The sequence below is a fragment of the Suncus etruscus genome, chromosome 14, assembly GCF_024139225.1.
Source record: "Suncus etruscus isolate mSunEtr1 chromosome 14, mSunEtr1.pri.cur, whole genome shotgun sequence".
NCBI classification, from domain to species: domain Eukaryota; kingdom Metazoa; phylum Chordata; class Mammalia; order Eulipotyphla; family Soricidae; genus Suncus; species Suncus etruscus.
Window position 1 is genome coordinate 16,218,908 of NC_064861.1, and position 23,702 is coordinate 16,242,609.

The 23,702-nt window shown below is 35.9% G+C and overlaps 1 protein-coding gene across 1 annotated transcript in view; it reads right to left on the minus strand.

Annotated features, from left to right (window-relative positions):
- Nucleotides 1-601: 601 nt before the first annotated feature.
- Nucleotides 602-23,702, minus strand: part of TNIP3 (TNFAIP3 interacting protein 3) — a 54,024-nt gene continuing 30,923 nt past the window's right edge. The window contains exons 7-14 of the mRNA XM_049787334.1: nucleotides 21,702-21,818; nucleotides 17,656-17,781; nucleotides 12,460-12,510; nucleotides 11,118-11,216; nucleotides 7,614-7,674; nucleotides 6,963-7,021; nucleotides 4,826-4,975; nucleotides 602-790 (exon numbers count right to left, since the gene is read on the minus strand). Coding sequence (XP_049643291.1) covers nucleotides 602-790; nucleotides 4,826-4,975; nucleotides 6,963-7,021; nucleotides 7,614-7,674; nucleotides 11,118-11,216; nucleotides 12,460-12,510; nucleotides 17,656-17,781; nucleotides 21,702-21,818 — 852 coding nt within the window. The remainder of the gene's footprint in view (nucleotides 791-4,825; nucleotides 4,976-6,962; nucleotides 7,022-7,613; nucleotides 7,675-11,117; nucleotides 11,217-12,459; nucleotides 12,511-17,655; nucleotides 17,782-21,701; nucleotides 21,819-23,702) is intronic.

Below are 23,702 nucleotides of genomic sequence, written 5' to 3' on the forward strand. Positions count from 1 at the left end.
CTTATTTTTCAAAATTTATCCCATGAGCTGGGAATGTATCTCAAGGTAGAACACATCTTTGGCATAAATGAGGTTATGCGTTTGATCCCCAGCACCTCATAAAAATCTTAACTGTATATATATTCTACTTAATGAAGTAGACTCACAATTTCTCATATTAGAGAAAAGCACTCTTCAGTAGAGTTCCAACTTTACTATTTTATTCTGATTAAACTCTCATATATATATATATGTGTGTGTATATATATATATATATACGTTTTAAACTCTACTTAGAGGTTTATGTAGGCAAATGATTATGAATATATTATATATTATAATATCTAATGAAACTGTATAAAGAATTAAATTTCAATAGAAATAATGAGGGTAATGTCAAAATTTATACAGCAGGGGTCAGAATGATAGTACAGCTAGTAGGGCATTTGTCTTGCATATAGTAGCCTGTGTTCAATCCCTAGAATCCCATCTAGTCCAATGAGCTAGGTGTGATTCCTGAGTGCAGAGCTAGGAGTAAATCCTGAGCATTTCCAGGTACGGCCAAAAAAGAAAAAAAATTATACAGCAACTTCCCCCTACACCACCTGGGAATATACATTGGTCAATGAGTGTAGCACATCCCTGAAAGTAGACTTGTTGAAATCATGTTGGTAAGTCCAACATTAATATGCTGAAGAGTTGCAAGGGCTATGCTGACTAGTTCAGCCAGTTTCATTTCAAGCAAACCGGAAGTGGTGGTTGGTTTTACACTGCTGGCTCCTCGGCCCTTTTGCCTTTTGCTTAGTCCGGGCTTAAGGGAAACATTGCCAAGCACAAGTAACAGAGAAGAGGGTGTGCAGCTGTAGTAGACACAAGCCATAAGGAAATGAAAAACGAAAAATAATCCGAGGTCCCTCGGTCAACCTCTCTCCTGGTCCATGTAGACTTCATCTTGTGCGTGTTCCTACTGATTCTTTTCTGAGGAGAGACCTATGAAAAATAGCAGGGAAATGTTTCAGATTAAAAATTAAAAATAATTTATCTTCTATTTTCAAACTCATGTAAACTTTTAGACTGGCAAATAAAAAAGGAGAAATGTTTTATTTATAAGTTCACGACAGGTTTACAGTGAGAAATCAAGAGGCAAAAAATGGTTGATTATTATTTTAAGCAGTGTCATATATTTACTATTTGGTGAAATCAGTTATGGTCTCATTTGTATTCGTGCTTAAAGAGGAAGGTTCTATCCTATTTCTCATTCTTGCTGGCATTTTGGTGATTTGGCCATCTTACATATGCAAGTAAGTTATGTGTTTTAACTTTTTTGGTTTAGTACCTTGCCCTACAGAAAAAAATTTGCTAAATAAACTACTTTTAAAATGTTTCTGGATATGTTATTAGCAAAACCATGGAGCCTGTTTATTAAGATGAGTCATGTATTGTGTTTACTAGACCAATGTGAAAAATTTGACAGAACCAACAAGATTAAATGCCACAAATTAGTACAATGAAAGGAGCTCATGGCAAGAAAAAATGATATCATAATATTCAGCTATATACATTAAATTTATATTTCCATTATAAATATAATCTTGTTTTATACTTATAGACCTGATTTGACATTTTGATAATAAATTTTGATAATAAGATAAACATTTTGATAATAAGAATATAATAAGCTACTTTTACAAGCTTAAAAATATGCTTTTGTTGTCTATGACCCCTGAAAAAGTCTGATTATGTTAAGAATATAAATTTGAATTCAGAGGTATATACCGATAATTTAATCAATTTCAAGTTTAGATTTATTACTTAAATGATATTTACCTCTAGGTATCATCTGAAAGATTTACTGATACTTATCTTTAGTCATTGTCTGAAAAAAACAGAATCCATTTGTCATTCTTTTTTTTTTTTTTGTGGTTTTTGGGTCACACCCGGCAGTGCTCAGGGGTCATTCCTGGCTCCATGCTCAGAAATTGCTCCTGGCAGGCACGGGGGACCATATGGGACGCCGGGATTCGAACTGATGACCTCCTGCATGAAAGGCAAACGCCTTACCTCCATGCTATCTCTCCGGCCCCCCATTTGTCATTCTTATAGTGTTCAGAATTTATAAGACTTTCTATGTACATGTTTTATTACATGTATTTTTATATGTTCGTGTATATCTGAATATAAATAAACTATATTTTACTTCCTTTTATTATAAAAGGGACAAAATGTCATTGATTTACTGATAGGTTAAACATTATAGCATTTCTCCTAGAATTTCATTTTTAAAAAATCCAGATAAAAGCATAAAGTTATCTATAAATTATTAATTATTTATCTATATTTGATTAGTATTCTATGTTTGGAAAGTAATTAGTAATGCAATTATCTTAAGAGAAAAATATTAATATTTTATCCATTTGTATTGAAAATTATACAAAGTATGATCTTTGCTTCTTCTACTTCATAAATTTCTTAAGTTTTTGTTATTTAAACAGGTTCATTTGGACCAGGATGTAATACAGCCAGCAGGAAGTATGTCTTGTCCCAGATACCCTGGGTTTGATCCCCAACACCTCATTTGTTCTGAGCACTGCTAGGAACTAGGAGTAAGTCCTGAACACCTTTAGGTATAACTACCATCCTCCCTGCACAAAGAAAATCCTCAAAAACAAAATAATAAACTGGTTACTTTACTTCTGTATATTTCCCTGGAACTGAAAATTCTCCCAATGAATCCAGTCATTTTATCATTATAAAAAATAATCTGTAATGTTTAGCTATAAGGAAATTATAAAAAGATACAAACTGAGAAATAGAGATACTGACTTTTAGGGCAGAAATATTAATGTTTATTTGGATAAAATATGTATAAGCTACAATATTCTCTTCAATTTATAGCAGTTTTAGCTATGTTATGCCTGACATGCAGGGTCTACCCCTTCTGATATAATATTCAAAGCTAGAAGACCTGAGTTAGTCTATAACCTAGCCAATAGTTTGCTGTGTAGACTTTAATCTCTGTTCCTCAGTTTCCTCAATTAGAAAAATGGGAACATTATCAGGACTGTTTTTCATAGTATTGTTGTAAGTTTTGTCCTTTTCTTTTCTTTTGGTTGTAAGCCACACATAGTTCTACATATAACTCCGAAAAAGCTTTCTGTAATTTAGTTTAGTGTTCCACATGGCAGCCATGTGTCCTAAGTCTGAGAGCAGACTTAGAATTGCTGTAAAATTTTGATCATATAAATGTAAGAAGAAGATATTGAAATACATGTATGTATAATATATGTATAAAACACCTAAAATGTGGGGCTGGAGAGGTGGCCCTAGAGGTAAGGCATCTGCCTTGCAAGCGCTAGCCTAGGATGGACCGCAGTTTGATTCCTGAGTTCCATTTGGTCCTCCAAAGCTAGGGGCGATTTATGAGCACATAGCCAGGAGTAAACCCTGAGTATCAAATGGGTGTGGCCCCCAAAACCAAACCAAACCAAAACAAAACAAAATAAAAACAAAAAGAAAACCACCTAAAATGTTTAAAAGTTTCTAGTATATAGTTGGTTTTATATGTCTAATTGGGTCCCTCTAGATCTAGAAAATGTTTAGGGTTCTAGTCCTTGGTAACTAGGAATGTGATTGTATTTGGAAATGGAGACTTACAGATAGTGTCAGCTTTAATATTAGGTCAATTGGATTATCCTAATCCAGTTTAACTGGTGTTTCTATCAGAGAAAATTGGAGCTGAACACAGAGAAAAGATAGTATGTGAAGTAAGAGGCAGATATTGGAATTACACAGACGTGCAACATCTGTTGCTGCTAGAGGAGGGAGGAGGCATGGAAGGACGATGCCTTTGAGGCTCTGGAGGGAGCATGACCTTGCCAACACTCAAATTCAGTTTTCTAGACTACAGAGCTTAAAACCTTAGATTTGAAGCCACCCAGTTTGTATTACTTTCCTATGGCAGCCCTAGGAAATGAACTCCATCAGCATGCAAGTACTTAATTATTAAACTTTCATGAAGACTCTCATGAATACTAGTTAAGCTTTGATCTCTATATTATAAAGAAATGATTGTTTGCTTACAGTATAATCTCACATATTTATATGTCATGCTTTTCCAAATATGGAAGAACTGAACTCCAGCCCATCACATAACATTTAGTTCTATACCATATGAAAACTGTGGAAGATATGGAAGTGATTGGCACCCAATTATGGTCAGAAAATAGCCTTTGAATTTCAGGAAGGAATAGACAATATGCTGTCAAAGTTTACTAATTCCACATACCATAATTGTTTTACAAGCATGAAGTCATTATTTTATCCTATTCTGATAACAGATAAAATCTGATTAAAATGCTCTTAGTAAAAATCATGGGTTTTTTTTATTTGTTTGTTTTGGGGCCACACCGGTGGTGTGTTACTCCTGGCTCTGTGCTCAGAAATCACTCCTGGCAGACTCAGGAGACCAAATGGGAAGCTGATAATCAAACCTGGTCCATCCTGGGTCTTCCATGTGCAAGGCAAATGCTCTGCTGCTGTGCTACTGCTCTGGTCCTCATATTTCTTAAGCGCTAAGGTAACCAACTCATGAACACCTATGGAGTTTAGTATATATAAATGTCACTACCTAATATTCTACATAAAGAAAGCCACACAAGTCCTAAATGGCTTGAAAACCTTTAAGTATTTATGTTTTGAAAAAAGAATTGCTTTTAAATTTGTGCCAAGTACCTTTGAATAATTACAGAGAGAACCCGAGAACAAAGTTTAAAGTTAGTTGACCTAAAGACTTTTCAGTGAGACACTCAGTATCTAATGTCCCTACTCTCTGTCTAGAAAGCTTTACACTGGGCTCCACACTTCTTGAATCCTGCTCTATCACCCAAAGAGTGAGCTTGCCAAACTTCTGGCACCCACATGCGGAAACCTGAATTCTCTGCCCATGAAGGTTTATGTTGTCCTTTACTCCAGGTCTGAAGGCTGATCCAGAGCCAAGCTTGTAGATAGGTTAGAGGCAAATGAATGAAGTTGGGATGTGCCTGCTAGCTCTTCCTTAAATCCACTCTGAAAACCCTTGACATTGAAAAGATGATAGGAAGAGAAAAAAGATGTGCCCTGACTGAACTCTCTTTTACCACTGTATATTAAAAACAAATTGCTTAGACTTTTAAACCAATTTAGGACATTCTGGATCTCCTGGTATATTTATTAATCAATAGCTAGTCTATATAACTGTTTCTAAGTTTAGAACTGTGTACATATAACATGCAATTCCCCAAGTATTATTGTCCTATATTATTTTCCTATATACCTACTGGCATCCGCGATTTAATCTCTCATTAGCCTCCATACTTTTTAAGAGAAACATGTAGAAACTTTTCTACATGTATGTAATATAAAACAAAGCCACTATTTCAGATACAATTGTCATTGGAGGCATAATTGTTACATATATTGGAGTTAGAAAATAAAATTCTCAGGATAAAATCTAAGAGAGTTTACAGAATACTACATAACTTTCTGAAGGGTAATTTTGAGTTAAAAATAAGCAAGTTATTGTGTTATTATAAAAATAAAATATAAAGGGATTTAAAATATTTTTATCTATAGACAATCAGAGACAGAGTCTATTTGTTCAATCAATCTTTCTTTCCTTGCAAAGATTTCAAGTCTTACACATTTGAAATCTTATCTCTGGGCTAATATTAATAAGTATGTGAATAGGCTTGTTATTTAAGTTTTATAAACCTAACTTCCTCATTTGTAAATGAGACAATGAAAACATCTGTTTGTATCATTGTTATAAAGTTATAAAGGCTAGAATGGTGCATTATAGAAGTTTACTTTTTTATTCTATATTTCATCTTTAGATACTACTACATGGTATATTTATATATATATAACATATATTATGTATTTGTAGTACTTCTTCCCTAGTAGACAAATCAACAGGACTCTTATGCTGATTATAAAATTCAATTTACACATTTATTTTATTTTGTTTCTAAATATAATTTTTCTCCAAAATCAATAGCTTCTATAATATTGGTTCAGTAGAATTCTGTATTATTATATAAATGGATTTATAATATTAATTTTCAGTGTAACTATATACTCCAGTGATTTCTAAGAAGAAATAGTTTAAATAATCATTACAGACCAATGGAAATTATAATTGCATGGTAACTGCTATTATGTAGCAATAGATTTCAAAAACACAGACTTTATTTTGTCTGGACAACAGTCACATGGGTATGACTTTCTAATAAAATCTTTATTATGAGGTTGGAGCAATACTACAGCAGCTAGGGCATTTTCCTTGCATGTAACCATCCTGGTACCCCAGATGATCCTGTGATTACCTCAAGGAATGATACCTGAGTTTTGAGCCTGTTGTGTGTGGCTCAAAAACAAACAAAATAATCAAAATTCCACTTTGTATGGCTAGAACTGAAAGTCTCTTTAGAGCACTTTTGTGTTTTTAATAGAAATAAAAGGAAACAAAATTTCTAATTTTCTGAGGAATACCCAGAAATATAAAGATCAGGTTTCACTCTTTAATTTTCTTGTCACTCTCTATGCTGCTGTGTACATCTGTACTGGTTGCACACTAAGCAACGTTGGGAAGTTCTATTTACATACATGACAATGAGCAGCACCTTGTACTTGTGAAATTTACAACTCAAACACTCTATGTTGTGTCCCCTGCTCCCTATTTCCACTTCATAATGGACTCTTCGTAATAAACATTAGAATTCAATTATCTCAGCTCTAAACTAAAGAAGATCAGATTTCAGATAGGGCTTAAAACAGGGATATGGCTCATCTTCAATTTTTCTAGACAGATTGAAATCTCTGGAAATTAAATCTGGAAAGTTGCAGGTGTATGTCATGTGAGATTTTAAACATATAACAGACATTGCTGATTTCTGATGATAGGTGATGAGAACAAAAGTGGTGTTATTAAAACCCAGTTTACACACCCCACTCTCGGGTGGTCTCTTGAAATGATAGACATAAGATACAGAAAGTACAGCAAATTCTGCAAAGAATGACAAAAACAAAATCAATATAAGAGCAGTAAAGAAAGAGGAGGTGAGTCCTTTATAGGCGAATGGTTAGTTTTTCCCAGCAGACATGAAAGTATGTTATGGGCCACCCTGGACTAACCTGGGAATCTGACATTTCATCATTAGGGACCCCAGTTATGATCTGTTGGCTTCCTCTGACTGCCAGTGACATTTAGAACATCTGTCAAACATATACTCAACCTGGAAGAGTGGGCGTGCATCTTTCCTTTGTAGTGCAATCATAGAGCTCTGTTATGTGGGTTGTTATAAGACAGTCTTATTTAGTTTCATTTCGAACCCCAGATAGAAAATTGACTTTGAGGCAAGAGTTGGAACAGAAGTCAGAACTGAGATCCTTGCATTTCTGCCTTCAAACATTTTCTTTGTGTTAAGGATGGCAATAGAACTCCAGGTGCATGACATTAGTGCTGTGTCTCCAATTCGTGTTAGAATAGGTCATCCCTCCCAGAGTATGGAGAAGCACACGTTGGAGTAAACATCCCCCCCAAAAGATCCCATAAAAATGTAAACATGAAAGAATGCTCCATCCAGCTGTGGTCTTACCATTTGTTTTGTGCTGCACATCTGGCGGAAACTGGTCAGGAGCATACCACTGATAGTCTGGCTGTGTGGAACAATAAAACATTATTATAGCAATATGGACTTCAAACAGAACAAAGTGGTGCATTAAAATATAATTATCCAATGTGGCTTTTATGACGCAGGCAAAACAAGAGTAGTTTCTTTCCAAACCTGTTGCCAATCTTGCTCATCTCCCTCACCACCCTCATCACTGCTACCATCTAACACACCCCTCCTAAATCTGCTCTGGCCAGAATTTCTACTTATTTGGGGGTTATGGCATTTTTCCCTTCTTCCTGAAACAGATGTGTTTTAGATATATGTGGAAGGATAAATACTATAGTAAAATGTACTATAGCCCATAAATAAAACAAAGTGTTCTACCATCAACAAATAATCTTTTTAAAGCCCTCACACAGGGAAGCAACATTATTAGGGGGTAAAAACCAAGGCAAGCTTAATGCTTTCTAGTTGGTCCAGGAAGGAATTTTTTAAGCCATTATACGGGGACCTGATGGATGGATACATGCAGCATTTGGAACAGGGACAGAGTGGTCAAACAGGGCACATTTTGCTCTTTTTCCCTGCTCCTCTGCTGCACTTAGCATGGCACTGCCTAGGCCAATTAGAACAAAGAAGTGGTGGAAGGAGAGGGTAGGCTTGTATTTTTCTTTGAAAACTTTTCTTAAGTTAATACCATTTATTACTAGCTGGATAATGCATATCAGGAAACATGTCCAACAAATTTCCTTGAATAAATCATAAATTATTAATAATAATTTATTACCCTGGATTTGAAGATACAACTCCAAGGACAGTCAGTTTGTCCATCACCCTTTGCAAGGGCCAGCTCGGTTTTTACCTAGCCATGGAGTAATTTTGTCTTTCAGTTTCAAATGCTCACTCCTGCCTCTGACCTCTCCCAAAGACAGACAAGACAGTTTCTTTGTTCTTCTAGTCCATTACCTGCTGCAATAATATGAGGAAACACTTTTTTGAGAATGAGTCAAGGAAAAGCATTTTCAGGGCTGCCAGACCACTGAAAGTAACTGAAAAGTTCAATCACCTAATAAGACACGAAGAAATGCAGCCTTGAGTAGAATCTGACCTCACTTTACCCCCACTCAGACACCTAGGTTCTTGGCCCCTTTTAGTTCAGGAAAAAGCTCAAAGAGGAAATGAGATCACCTCTGTTTTTTATCTCCTCGTTTATTTTTAGATGTCTCAAGTAACACATAGGATAAGTGACGTGAACCTGAGTTCTATATTCCAGGAGATTTGCCAAAAGAAGGTGAATATGCTGACATTATACAAACACTGGCATGGGCTTCAGTGCAGGCTTCAAAATAATTCTGAGAGTTTTGACAATTCTAACATTATATCAAAATTTTGTTTCACAGAACACCACTTGAAAATGTAGGTCTTTGGACATGACTTTGAATCTTTTTTTTTTAAATTCCAGATCTTTATTTGGTGATAACTTCACAGAATGTAGACCACATAACCTCTGTCCATAAATAATGCTTGATATTTTTCATAGTAGGTGAATTTTAACCTTCCGTAAGTAAATATTTGAAACATCAAATATTGCCATTTTCTCTTCTAGTTATGTTTTAATGATTCAATAATTGTATAGTTAACTTTCCTTTCACATGAATATTCCTCCAATTCTCCAACTAGTAGGCAATGAACCTAAAGTAAATTTCTATTTTTTCTTACAATATTAATAATTCTTTACCCTAAAAAAGTTAAGAAATAATAGCCACTTTTGAAGAGCTCAAGTAATGTTTAAGGTGAAGAATAAAAAATGAACAGATAAAAGCTATAAAAATGATTCCTGAAAGTACAGTCATAAATTTGCTTATACATGGATGGATATGAGAGTATTATGTTAAACAAAATGAGTTAGAGGGAGAGGTTTAGACGTAGAATAACATTCTCATTTGTGAAATATAAAAATATAGTATGTTGATAATATCCAAAAGCAGTAGAGTGAAAACCAGGAAGACTGGTCCGTGGTAGGAAGCTTGCCACAAAGAGCTGATGAGTGTAGTTAGGACACAGAAAAGCACTATGACAATGGTAGCTGAGAGGAATCGCTCTGGACAAGAACTGGATGCTGAATGGAGGTAAAGTGATATGCATGGCACCCCTTCAGTAAACATATTGCAAATCAGTATTTAAAAGGGGTTAAAGGAAGGAGAGAATCAGAGAGAAAAGAGGGAGGGGGGATGTCTGCCATAGAGACAAGCAGAGGGAGACCAGAAGAAGGGTGAGAAGCAAACTGGGGACACTGGTGGTGGGAAATGTGCACAGGGGAAGAGATGAGTGTTGGGCATTCTGTAACTGTGACAGTCATGAACAACTTTGTAACTGTATTTCACAGTGTTTCAAAAAATAAAAAAGGAAAAAGAGAAATGGGAGCGGAAAAGCAGATGGAAGAATCTACCAGTTACAACCCAAAGAGAACCGTTCCCTACTCAGTGGTGCTGAGTCAAATGAAAGAAGGGTCAAATGAAAGAAGCTCATTGAATTCTGATATCCTCGGCCACCAAGATAGCCATTATCTCTTCCTTTAAGGCAAGGGCTTTGAATCATACTCAAAATACAAAACTATGGCAAGTGTCAGAAACTATCAGGAGATTTATATTTGTATTGAATGTTCTGTTAGCAAAAGTTCAATTATAATCTCAATTATAATCAATTAAATTATTAAAAATTATTAAATTATAATCACTTAAAATTACAGGTAATATAAACCCAGGGAGAGAAGAATTGTTGTCTGATTGAATTTCAAATGCAAAAAAATACATACTAGTTTCCCTGGGTAAAGTTTCTGTGGATATAGACAGAATGGCAGAGACTAAATTCCATTGGGGAAGGTGATAAGAATTCTGATGTTAACAAGAATGAAAGAACCTTTGAAGTCTGGCTTATTTAAATTGACTGTACAAACCAATTCCATTCATAAATAATTGGTTCACTGTCTATTTTATTTTTCCTAGATAGACACGGTCATAGAACATGAATAAGTGGGTCATTTTATCCTGGATTCTTTAAGAAAATCCTTTTTAATGGAAAATGTCAAAATCTGTTTTGCACAGAGGTAGCAAGTAGCAGTATAGTTTGATACCAGTTTACCACAAAAAATAGCTTTTATGTCCTATCCACCTTTCTGCTATATTTACATTGTTTTCTTTCTACATGAAAATGTGCTTTCAGTGCAGTTGGGGATATTATTAAAAATGACCAATATAAAATGACATGTTTGTTCAAGGAATTATAGTTCAATTTGGTATACTTTAGAAGTGCTTTTATTCACATTTCTGAGTTCTGTGAACACAGTGTACCAAAGATAATTACAATGCACATCAAGCATTGTAAAACTGCACATTACAGACTGATTTCAAAAGACAATATTAAGTCCTCAAAATACAGACACAAACAACTTCTATCCAAATTGAGTATTGAGCAGTAATTACTTACAGGGTGCTTCTCTGGTTCCTGTACAGTCCTAGAGCCTGTGTGTCCACCTGAATCCTGCTGGTGGAAACCCGAGTTGCATGTACAGGTTGGAAAATTCATCTGAGGAGGACAATGTGAGCATTTCACTTGTAGTAGGGGAAGTTGGGGCATCCTATTGACCCCTGGCTTTACATAATTGATTATAAGGGTTTTCTTTAGATTTTATAGCTTCAATTTTATTTCGACCTAATTCAAAATTATTGGCAAGTCATTGTTTAGACTGTTTGAGTACATACAAGTGATACTATATACCAAAATTTCAGGGGGACTGGGGACATAAAACAGTAGATGTTTGCCTTGCACATGACAGGGTTCTATCCCCAGCATGTCTTATGGGCTCTGAAACGATGCCAGAAGTGATCCTTGAGCACAGAGCCAGGAGTAAGCCCTAAGCCACTTTTGAATGTGGTCCCCAAATAAAAATAATATACATAAGTTGAAATGATAATTATTTCTTTCTTTTCGAGAAACAAGAAGTGCTTATTAGGTATATAGAGTTCACTTTATATTTTATTATTTTATAATAATATTTATTGTATTATTGTATTATAAATGTATATTATATATTTTATTTACAGGGGTCCTCATTTAAGAAGCAACACCAATTAAACCATAAAATATCTTTATATTACAGTCAGAAACTCCTACAAAGGTCAATCAGGGCCTTTGTAATTTCTAATAAATTAATTATAAATTAAGCCTCTGCAAAACCACCAGTGGCATAGAATATTATCCAAAAAGACCCTTTGGTGTCCAAGAGGCAACTGTAGTTTTCCTTGATAAATTGCATCAGCAATTTAACAAATAATAAGAAAGTGGGTCTGTGAGGAAATCTCCACTTGCATGAGTGCACATTAAGGTTCATGCTACTAGAAACAGGTTATGTAAACCAGATGCTTTCCATGAATGTCAGTGTTAAGAAGCCTGGTTAGTTCCAGTAACTGATCCTATTGATAATAAAATATGGAGGTTATTCTAGCCCATCTATAGCAGGTATTTCAAACTTTTCTTTTTGGAATCACCTGCAGAACTTAAAAAATTCATAATGTCTTTCTAATATTACTAATGAGATGATTGAGGGTTAGACTAGAACCATGACTCTGAGGATGAGACCCAGGTCAGTAGTTTTAAATCTGTTCAAGTGATTCTGATGTGGAATCATATTTGAGAACAGTTTGAATATGGCTTTAGTTGAGTCAGGAGAAACTGATTAATCTGGGAGAGAAAAAGAGAATGCGCAGTGGAAAGTTGCCAATTCGACACTGACAAAAAGACTTGGAGGATTTAGATAAGGAGTGCATACCTGTTTTAATTGCTTCTCTAGTTCTTCTTTCTCTATCTCACAAGCTTTTATCTATAAACAAAAAATGAAATTTAGTTGTCAAAAGAATCCACATTATTAGTTCCCAAACTACTCCCAAATCAAAGGTCAAGCAGTGATAACAGTGATGTCAATGAAAACAGTTGTTTTGGTGTCTCCAAGCATGAAGTTTGGAAAAGTTGGAGAATTTAAAAATGCTATTTTGATTTGTGGAGGGCATTGTTAAACTACATCATGCATTGATATTTAGATAGATATTGAAAGAAATATAGAACAGCTTCTCAAGAGCGATAGCACAGCAATAGGGTGTTTGCCTTGCATGTGGTTGATCCAGGATAGACATTGGGTTGATCCCTAGGGTCCCATATGGTCTCCCAAACCAGGAGTAATTTCTGAGTGTATAGCCAGGAGTAATCCCTGAGCATCACTGGGTGTGGATCCAAGAAAGAAGAAAGAAAGAAAGAAAGAAAGAAAGAAAGAAAGAAAGAAAGAAAGAAAGAAAGAAAGAAAGAAAGAAAGAAAGAAAGAAAGAAAGAAAGAAAGAAAGAAAGAGAGAGAGAGAGAGAGAGAAAGAAAGAAAGAGAGAGAGAGAGAAAGAAAGGAAGGAAGGAAGGAAGGAAGGAAAGAAAGAAAGGAAGGAAGGAAGGAAAGAAAGAAAGAAAGAAAGAAAGAAAGAAAGAAAGAAAGAAAGAAAGAAAGAAAGAAAGAAAGAAAGAAAGAAAGAAAAAAGAAAGAAAGAAAGAAAGAAGAAAGAGAAAAAAGGAGAAAGAGAAAAAAGGAAGAAAGAGAAAGAGAGAAAGAGAGAAGAAAGAAAGAAAAGAAAAAGAGAAAAAGAAAGAGAAAGAGAAAGAAAGAGAAAGAAAAAAGAAAGAAAAGAAAAGAAAGAAGAAAGACAAAAGAAAGAAAGAAAGAAAGAAGAAAGAAAAAAGAAAGAAGAAAGACAAAAGAAAGAAGAAAGAAAGAAAGAAAGAAAGAAAGAAAGAAGAAAGACAAAAGAAAGAAGAAAGAAAGAAAGAAAGAAAAAGAAAGAAAGAAAGAAAGAAAGAAAGGAAGGAAGGAAGGAAGGAAAGAAAGGAAGGAAGGAAAGAAAGAAAGAAAAAAGAAAGAAAGAAAGATAGAAGAAAGAGAAAAAAGGAGAAAGAGAAAAAAAGAAAGAGAAAGAGAGAAGAAAGAAAGAAAAGAAAGAGAAAGAAAGAAAAAGAAAGAGAAAGAGAAAGAAAGAGAAAGAAAAAAGAAAGAAAAGAAAAGAAAGAAGAAAGACAAAAGAAAGAAGAAAGAAAGAAGAAAGAAAGAAAGAAAGAAAGAAAGAAAGAAAGAAAGAAAGAAATTAGAACACCTATTGCTTACTGAATTAAATGAGAATTGATCCATTCAGAGTCTTTCATAAAAAATCTTAGAAGGTGGTGGGAATGCCCCTGATTCAATGTCACTATGTACCTGAAATACTACTGTGAATGATTTATAATCCACTTTGGTCAAAATAAAAATTATTAATATAAAAAAAGAAGTTGGGTGTACAGAGGCTAGATGCCAAGCTTTAACATAAAATTGTAACTGACTCTTCCCAGATTTTCTACGAGAGACTTAATTTTAGTCTTTCTATTTTACAGACATTTTGTCATTTGATATATGCTGCATATAATTCATTCACAATAGGTGTTCTATAAAACCAATACCAATACTGAATTAGCAAATATTAAACTAGTATTTGCAGGAATATGTTGGTTATAGTTCCTACCTCCTATAATATGCTAATGTGAGTTTTATTTTTACTAGCAAGGATATTTTTCCATTCTCTCATAATCTAGAGAAATGTGACTTGCAAACAGCAAGCATCAAATTTTGGTTACCTGGAAATAAAAGTAGCAGGTAAATCCATGAAAATATTAAAATTTCTCCCTTCGAATTGGCTAAAATAATTGATGAAATGAATGTGCTTCATATTCTGAGCTACCGTAGGTGGTTTTGTATAGAGTGTGTGTGTCTGTGTGTGTGTGTGTTTTCCTGGTATCACACCCACATCTTCACACTTGGAAGATGGAAGATGACTGTTCTGCCACTGAGTTAATCCTGGCCCACTATAAAGATTTGTTTGTTTGTATATGGTGCTTATTTCTAATTTTGTTTTGGGCCCCTCCAATGGTATCGGGAACCATAAGGACTTTACCTAGGAGTGTTCAGGAGGACACCAGAATTGAAGCCAGGGTCCTGCACTTTAAATGTGTGTTCCAGCCCATTGGGCTAATCTTCCTGCCTCTTGTATAGATTTATTTTTTAACTCAACTATAGAACAGCTTCATGAAATTATGAAGGAAATTTCATTGTCATTACCTACCTAAGAAAATGAACTTAGAAGTGAAGTCAAGGAGAGGATTTGGAGTTATAGGAAATGCTTTAGGGATCATCTAATGCGAGTCCAACTCTAGGTTTATAGATGGGAGCACAGAAACGTGTGATAATATGCTCAAAGTTATCAACAACTATGAGTCAACCAAGCAGAGGTTGGGACACAATATTTACTCCTAAATTCCTCCCATTCCAGTGTCTTTTGGTATCTTTCAGTCTACCTTATACCTATTTATATTAGTGTCAACATTTTTAGAGAGTAAGCTCTAATATATAAACAACTGCCAGAGTGAGGTTACATTAAACCTTTCTTTCTTTTTCAAAATAGTTTCTTTGGATATGCCATTCAGAGTAATGGCAGTTTTATTATGAAACACATTGATTCTGCTGATAAGACATTGAACATTAAATCATCTATTACATCTTCTTATGAAATCTATCATCATGAAATCTATCATAGACATTTTTAAAAGAAACACTTACTCCTAAGCACAATACTCCTAAAGCACAATAGATTAAATGAAATGTATGTTATAATCTAGAATACATCTATATGTGTTCTTCAGGTTGTAGTAGAGACAGTAAAATTACCAAAAACCTTTTTTTTCTTTCTATACTGGGGAATAAAGCATCTTAGCACTTGTTAGTCAAGTGCTCTACCATTGACTTACATACCCAGCCCCTGACATTACCAGTTTTAGGCATTAATTTATCAACAACCTGAATAAATGTCACAAAATGAATAAAATTAACACATGGAAGAAGTGAAATAATTTCTGTAGCAACACCTTCAAAACCATTCAGGGAATCAGCCAAGGAGACAGCACAAAGTTGCTGAGTGTAGTGGCCATAATTCTGCCATAATTCAACCCCAGGGGAATGGGTCTGAGGTAGGGGTGCCACAAGGATTAAGAAAAACAAGACAGATTTAAGGGAGAAAAGCATGAAGTCAGGGGGCTTCCAGCCCAACTCTCCTTCCTACCTGATCTTTTTATTGACCGACCACTCAATCCACCTGGGGGGAGAGGAAGGCCAATGTAGTTAACAGGCAAAAAATACCTTTCTAAGGCAAATCAAGCCTAGGTGTGTCTTTACATCTCAAAAGGGATGGGTGAAAGAAAAAGGAAGCAACGATAAAAGTTTCTGACTTGGGGAAAGCAGGGTGTGTTCTCTGTGTGTTTAGCTGTAGCTGAGAATACATTTTGCCTACAGGGGACTTTGATTCAATCTCTGGCACTAGCTGGTTCCGAAAGCACCACTGGAAGAGGCCTTTACTTGCCCAGAGTAAATAAACCATTTTCATGTCTCACCCATTGTTTTTACAAAGTAGAGTATGTGAATTATTTTCAGAAAAATGCATTATGATGTTAGCACTGTTTCATTCTTTTCTAGTTCTTGGGGGAATGGTTCTGCTGAGTAATTACTTCATGTGAAATTTCAAGTTAATTCCTGAAAACATGTCAAGGAAGAAATTAAATTTAACTCACTATTTACTTTGCATTATGAAGTGAATAATGACTAGCTTAAAATTTACTGTAAGATGAAAAATCTTGAAGCTAGAGTCATGGCATAACATGTCTCAGCAATTTCCCACTTACTGAAAATCATTGCATGATTTTGTAAGTCAAATAGTATGTGGTTCATTTTTTTTCTTAAATCCAAATTGCTTTTGCTACGTTGGTCTTCATAACCGCAATATTTACCCCATTGTGGCTACTTTCTGGGTATACTTTTAATATATTGTATTACACTTAATTTTATTATTCTTACATTGAATATGTTCTATCTCAATAATCTTATTAGCATTATCTGACTGTTATGAGAGTACTCTGGCTACATTAAATGTAGAAACCCACTAAACTTCATTCATTTTTTTTTATATAAAATCTTTATTTAAGCACCATGATTACAAGCATGATTGTAGTTGGGTTTCAGTCATAAACAAAACACCCCCCTTCACCAGTGGAACATTCCCACCAGCAATGCACCCACTCCCTCCTTCCCAACATTTGCCTGTATTTGAGACAGGCATTCTACTTCTCTCACTCATTAAGATTGTCATGAGAGTTGTTAGTGTAGTTATTTCCCTAACTGCACTTACCACTCTGTGGTGAACTTCATGAGCCAGTCCTTCTGGCCTTCATCTCTATTGTCTCTGGGCATTATTACAATTATGCCCTTAATTTTTCTTAAAACCCCAGAATAGTTTCACTCATCATGGGTTTTAAGAAAAAAAAAGGATAATATTGTAATAAACTTCATTCTTGTTTCAGTAAATGTATAAGTAATATTTTGAGTCATGAATGTTTTAAAAGGAAACCTTTTAAAGAAAATAGGAAGAATTTCTAAGAAAACTTGACCAGAGCAGGTTGCGATAATCTTGAATTTGAGCACCAGGTTGTTCAATTTCTATTCTACCAAAATACATATTTTTTGAAAAAGATCAAAAGAAATAGAGGGGGCCGGGCGGTGGCGCTAGAGGTAAGGTGCCTGCCTTGCCTGCGCTAGCCTTGGATGGACCGCGGTTCGATCCCCCGGTGTCCCATATGGTCCCCAAGCCAGGAGCAACTTCTGAGCGCATAGCCAGGAGTAACCCCTGAGCATCACCAGGTGTGGCCCAAAAACAAAAAAAAACAAAAAAAAAAAAAAAAAAAGAAATAGATTTTCATGAAAATCTTTGGATTTCAGTTTCTGTTTCTTCTAGTAACTATCTGCTTAAAACACAAAATGTAAAACTAGTCATTTTCAACTCCTACAAAAGGTACTAATCTCCCAAGAAAAGATAAGAAATTGCATATGTGCTGGCAAAGATGCTTTTGTTTGAATGTATACCTTAGAATGAAGCCTGTTCAACTGGGATTGTGAGGTTTGGTTCATTTGCTGTAGTTGCTCTTTCTCTTGATTAAGTCTTTCTCGGTCTGATCGCTCCTTTTTGAAGTCTTCTTCGTATATTTGCACCTAGGAAATATGAACTTGTATTACCATTGGCCTTCTTTTCTCTTAAGCCATATTTGAGATTTCAAAAAGTGGTCTTGAACTTCTGCATCTGTGGTATTCCTCCTTCTTTTTATCCGTATTTCAAAGTAGGATTCTTTCTGGATACATAAGACTATACATTTTTTGCATTCAATGATATTTATTAAACACAAATTCTGTGCCATGAATATTCTAATTAGCTAATTTATTGAACAGCATAGTTAAAAGGTTGTTCATAATGGTTTTTTTTTACCAAAGATACAAAATTGTTCATGATTGAGTTTGTCACACAATGTCCAGCACCCTTCACAGTGTACATTTCCCATCACCAATGCCCCCAGTTTCCCCCCCATCCCCCACAACTGCTTCTGGATCAAACATTTTTCTTCTCTTTCTCTTCCTCTCTCTTTCTCATTTTCTCTTTCTACCTTTTGCAATATTTTACTGAAAGGGTATCACGCCAATCACTTTATTTCCTTTCAGCACCTAGTTCTTGTCTGGAGTGATCATTTCCAACTATCATTGACGTAGGACTATAATTTTATCTTTGACTTTGTTTATGATAAATTGAGAATGATAGTTCTTAACTTTTTCCTCTTGAAACATGAATCAGGAATTCTTAAGTTATAATATGGATATTTAGGGAGGAAACATACCTCACCATTACCCTCCTGCATTATTGTGAAGATTGCTGCCCCCTGCCTACTACTAAATGACACTTGTATGGACTAAATCATCTGTCTTTGATCTAAGGCTTTCATACACAAGTATTGCTTGAAATTCTTTGTTGTTGTTGTTTGGTCCACACCCAGTGAGGCTCAGGGCCAACTCCTGGCTTTGCATTTAAGAAACAGTCCTGGGGCTAGAGCAATTGCACAGTGGCAGGGCATTTGTCTTGAACACTGGCAACACAGGACGGACACTGGTTGGATTTCCAGCATCTCATATGGTCCCCTGAGCCTGCCATGAGCAATTTCTGAGTGCAGAATCAGGAGTAGCCCCGAGTAAAACGTCAAAACAAAAACAAAACAAAACAAAACAGAAAAAAAGAATCAGTCCTAGCAAGCTTGGGGTTGGGGTGGGGTGGCAGATGGGATGCTGAGGATTGAAGCCTGTTCAGTTGCAGAAGGTGTACTATTGCTTCTACCACCTGCTTAAAATTGTTAAAAAAAAAAAAAAAACAGTTGACAGTAATAGCTGTTAAGTAAAGTCACTAAAAGACAAAAATGCTAATGTTTCTGAGTACAAATTGTAAATTAAATACTAAGTAGAAATAAAAGGCTCAAATATGTGGAGAAGGTAATTGTGAGTGTTAAAGAAATTCATAAGTGTCTATAACTTGGAAGGTATAACAAGGGAAATGTAAAATATTTTAGTCAATGTGTCCTAATAAAAAGATATGTAGTAATTATTTAGTGGGATAACTCAGAGAGCTACTCAAAATATTCTAGAAAACTCATAAAACCTAAAAAGAAAATCAGATTTAATTATTTGATATAGTGTTGTTTGATGGCTTGGACATGAAAACAGAGTTATGGAATGAAACAAATAATCTGCTCTAAGATTTAAATTAAATTATGACTTATACTGGAAGCAAATAGTTTTTTTTTATCTATTAACAATGAATGCACATTGCAGCTTCATCACCCACAGTGCAACAAATCTTAACTAAAGCTTTATACTTTTTTTTTAATTTCATTTTTGAAAGGGGGCCTACCAAGCAGTGATCAGGCAGCCTAGGGGCCACCCTCAGTGATCCTTGTCAGCTGGCCCAGTAGTTCAGTGCTGGCACCTGTGTAATGCTATTTGGCTCTGTGTTTCTGAGGACTTCTAGATTCACATAGTAGTCAGGAGTTTCCAGAGTTACATTTGGCAATGCTCAGGAGGCTATGTGATGCTAATGACTGGGTCCAAGTCAGACATATGAGCCCAATATAATCAACTTGGCCCCTCTTAGAGCTTTATAAATTATAAATCAATAATAATAGACAAATGGCAATAGAGTCCCCCAAATAAACATTTTATATGAATATATATTTATATGTTGAATTTTGTTATGGAGGGGTGTTGGAGAACACACCCAGCTGTACTCAAGGCTTACTTTTGAGTCTGTACTCAGGAATCACTCCTGTTAGTGCTCAGGAGAACAAACCTGGGTCTGCAGCATGCAAGGCCAGTATCTTTTATGGTGCTATGTAGTATGCTATATTTCTAGCTCTAAAATGTTCGGTACTATATATGGGGTATGTGTGTATATATGAGTATATAGATAGTCTTAAATATTTTATTCACCAGAAACTTTGTGAGAGAGAATTATACCTAATCAAGCTGATGTTTTGTTATCTTGTTTGAGAGCTGAGGTTCAATTCCAGGCATATTAAAGTTAATCTACAAACAGTTGCCTAACACATCTCAAATGAGAGATGGTCATCTAATCAGAACTGAGCAGTTTATCAAATGCAGCACTGACATGGATGTCATCATGTTTGTCAGGTGGCTAAGATTCTAGCTCAGTTTCTTTGTGAATTTAAACACTTTCATGTTTCCTGTGGTACTTGATGTAATGCTTGCAGGTGCCCATTTGGAAATGTGAACAGTTAAAGTGTGTGTGTGTGTGTGTGTGTGTGTGTGTGTGTGTGTGTGTGTGTGTGCAGAAAGTAGCAAAAGAGCCACACAAAAATTTTGGAGACAGATTCTGCGCTTTACTTGGGGATTATAAAAAAAAAAAGAATACCTGTCATTGTTTGTGTCAAGCATGAGCTAAACCATTACTGAGAACTCCATGTGTGAGTTGACTCTCACATGTGGTCTGCATTACATGAGAGCATGGAAGATGATCCAAGTGTCAGAACATAGCAGGATTTGTTTTTAAGAGGCATCTGGCTAGCACCCATGGTGCTTTAGGGGTTGAGAATTTTGGGTGGAGCTGAACACTACTCCTATTTTCCCCTGGGATGATTTTTAAGCTAGAATTTGATCCTGGAAGAAATGAATCATATTTTTCTAATAGAGTTGATAGGAGAAAAAGAATCAGCTTTCCTATCAGTACTTTATCTCCAGAATTCTGAATTTGTTGGATTTACAAATAGACTACTTTAATGGGATGGCTGAATTCTTCCATATGTTTCTCTAAGACTTCTTGTAATTGGCACATAATTAAAGCATAAAAGCCAACAAATCATACCCATGAACTACTATAGCCCTTTACCTACATAAGTTTAATTAACTTCCTACAGGAAGAGATGTGATGTTCATGGGTGGCCAATTCTAGATGGATGAACTAAATATAGACCAAATAGTAGGTTATACTATATTCCAACAGATGTGCTACAGATAGACACAGAAGCTTAAAGAGAGAATCCTGTGCTCCCATTGCTTTCTTTCTTGCAGTGAGTAAGGTTGGGTAAGTGAATAAAGAAAAACATCAGTTAATTGCTAGCTCATGCCATGTATGTGAGGATAGATGGTAGACCTGAATCATCAGTGATTTTTACTAAATATGCAGATGTTCCTTTACAACTGTCATTATTGTTTGAAGCCATAGAGGCCAGCAGGTCAATGAGTTTTGAGTTCATAGTCTTTTTAAAATAAATCAAGTCTATATGCAACCCTCTAGACCTGGCATTCATAGGATCTCAGCAAAAATTAATTTATATGCCCCTCTATTAACTGTGTGATCTTGGGCAAATCATTTGTTAGAACTTATTCTCTCTTTCAGAAAGTATGAGTTGGACAAGATTATTTATATACTTGCATCAAGCTTTAAGAGGAGATAATTGTAATGAAATCAATGCTCCAAACCTGGAGTGAGTTTTGAAAACTAAAACTTCCAAAAATATTCCAGGGATCATGAATAGTAGATCCTCTGTTCCCCACATGATCAGCTGCTTTTCATTTCTTACCTGTTGTTTGAGAACTTCCATTTCTGTTCTCAGCTCCTCTTGACTGCACTCCATATCGAACTTCCCCAAACCACACTCGGAAAATGCACAGTTGGTTTTCAAGGCATTCTGAAGTGCCTATGTTACGAGACAAGTGTGCTGGTGATCTAAGAGCTCCCACATTAGGTCAGATGAATTCTTCCAAAATTGCTACAAGCATATCAAATGAACTCACCTGAATAAATTTTATTTATATATTGCTATTGTCTTTTTCAGGCCATACTTAGCTACGTTCATAGAATATTCCTGGCTGAGCTTAGGGATCACTCCTGGTAGATTCAGGGCACCAGGAGAAATGTTGGGGATTGAACCTAGGTTTGCTCCATACAAGGCTGTATTACCTGCTGGGCCCCACCTCCAGCCCCACTAGTTTAGAATTGTTAATGTAACTTCCATGAGTAATTTTCTTTTCTCTGATTTTCTAGCTTATATGTATTTTATATAGGGATTTTGTCCTTTCTCCATAAAAATTACTCAGCTCTCCTGGCTATCTGTGAGGCTAAGGAGGTTGGCTAATGACAGAATTCAGGAAAACATAATAGCTAATTTTGTAAGTTCTAAATTTTTTAATAGGTTAGTTGGAGCAAAATTAAAGGCGAAGAAACCAGTGATTCACAATAATTGAATATGCTACTTTTTATATCCTATAACTAGAAATTTTCACCATTTCACATCTATAGTTCAGTACTACTCCATGAAACAGCACTTTAGAAAACTACTGAACTATGGTTCTTTGAGGGGCCCCGAAGGTGGCGCTAGAGGTAAGGTGTCTGCCTTGCAAGCGCTACTAGCCAAGGAGATCGCGACCGCGGTTCAATCCCCCGGCATCCCATATGGTCCTCCCAAGCCAGGGGCGATTTCTGAGCGCATAGCCAGGAGTAACCCCTGAGCATCAAACGGGTGTGGCCCAAAAACCAAAACCAAAACAAAACAAACAAACAAAAAAAAAAACTATGGTTCTTTGAATAGGTCTTTTCGGGGGGGAGTGGGGCACATCTGGGGGAACTCAGGGCTTATTTTAAGTTCTAGGCTCAGAGGTCACTTTTATAAATTCTAGGAATTGAACTGAAGTAGCTACATGCAAGGCAAGTGCCTTGTTGCTACAACATTCTCCAGCCCAAACAGATACATTTTTTTTTTTTTTTTTGGTTTTTGGGCCACACCCTGTGACGCTCAGGGGTTACTCCTGGCTATGCGCTCAGAAGTTGCTCCTGGCTTCTTGGGGGACCATATGGGACGCCGGGGGATGGAACCGCTGTCCGTCCTAGGCTAGCGCAGGCAAGGCAGGCACCTTACCTCCAGCGCCACCGCCCGGCCCCCCAAACAGATACTTTTTATGGTCTTGTTATATTTAAATTTCTAGATCTATCCTTCATGCTATTCTCCTAAAATATTTGCAGCCGAGTCAATGGTTACCTCTTGGGATTTTCCAATTTTCTTGAGCAAATCCCTGTAACTGTTCTAAAGTAGGCACTATCAGCTCTGGTGAAGTATACTAAACAGATTTCCATCTGGGTCCCCATCGTGAGACCTCAGACAAATCAGTTTTGCCCGTGGGTGGCATTGGTTGCCTAGCCTCAGGTAATTTTTCCCCTTTAGTCAAAACATCTGGCTTTTCCAGAACTGGATGAAAAACAATGCCTCTGGGTAGTTCCTTCAAAGCTAATAAGCAGAATTGAGTGCACATACTTGTGTGGACTTCTGAAAACCATATGTTAATTATGAAGCTGACATCTTACAAATTTCTGGGTGAATGGCTCAGCAAACAGGCAGTTTGTGCAAGGAGAAACAGGCTCCAAACTCTAGGCCCGGGTTGAGGGTTTGCACAACTGACTGCATAAATCAACATTTTGAGTAAGTTCGACTTATTTCAGTGTTTAAGGGAAAAAAAAAAATGGGTTCAGAGCACAGCAGGTAGGGAGTTTGTTTTGCTTGTGACTAACCTGAGTTTAATCCCTGGTA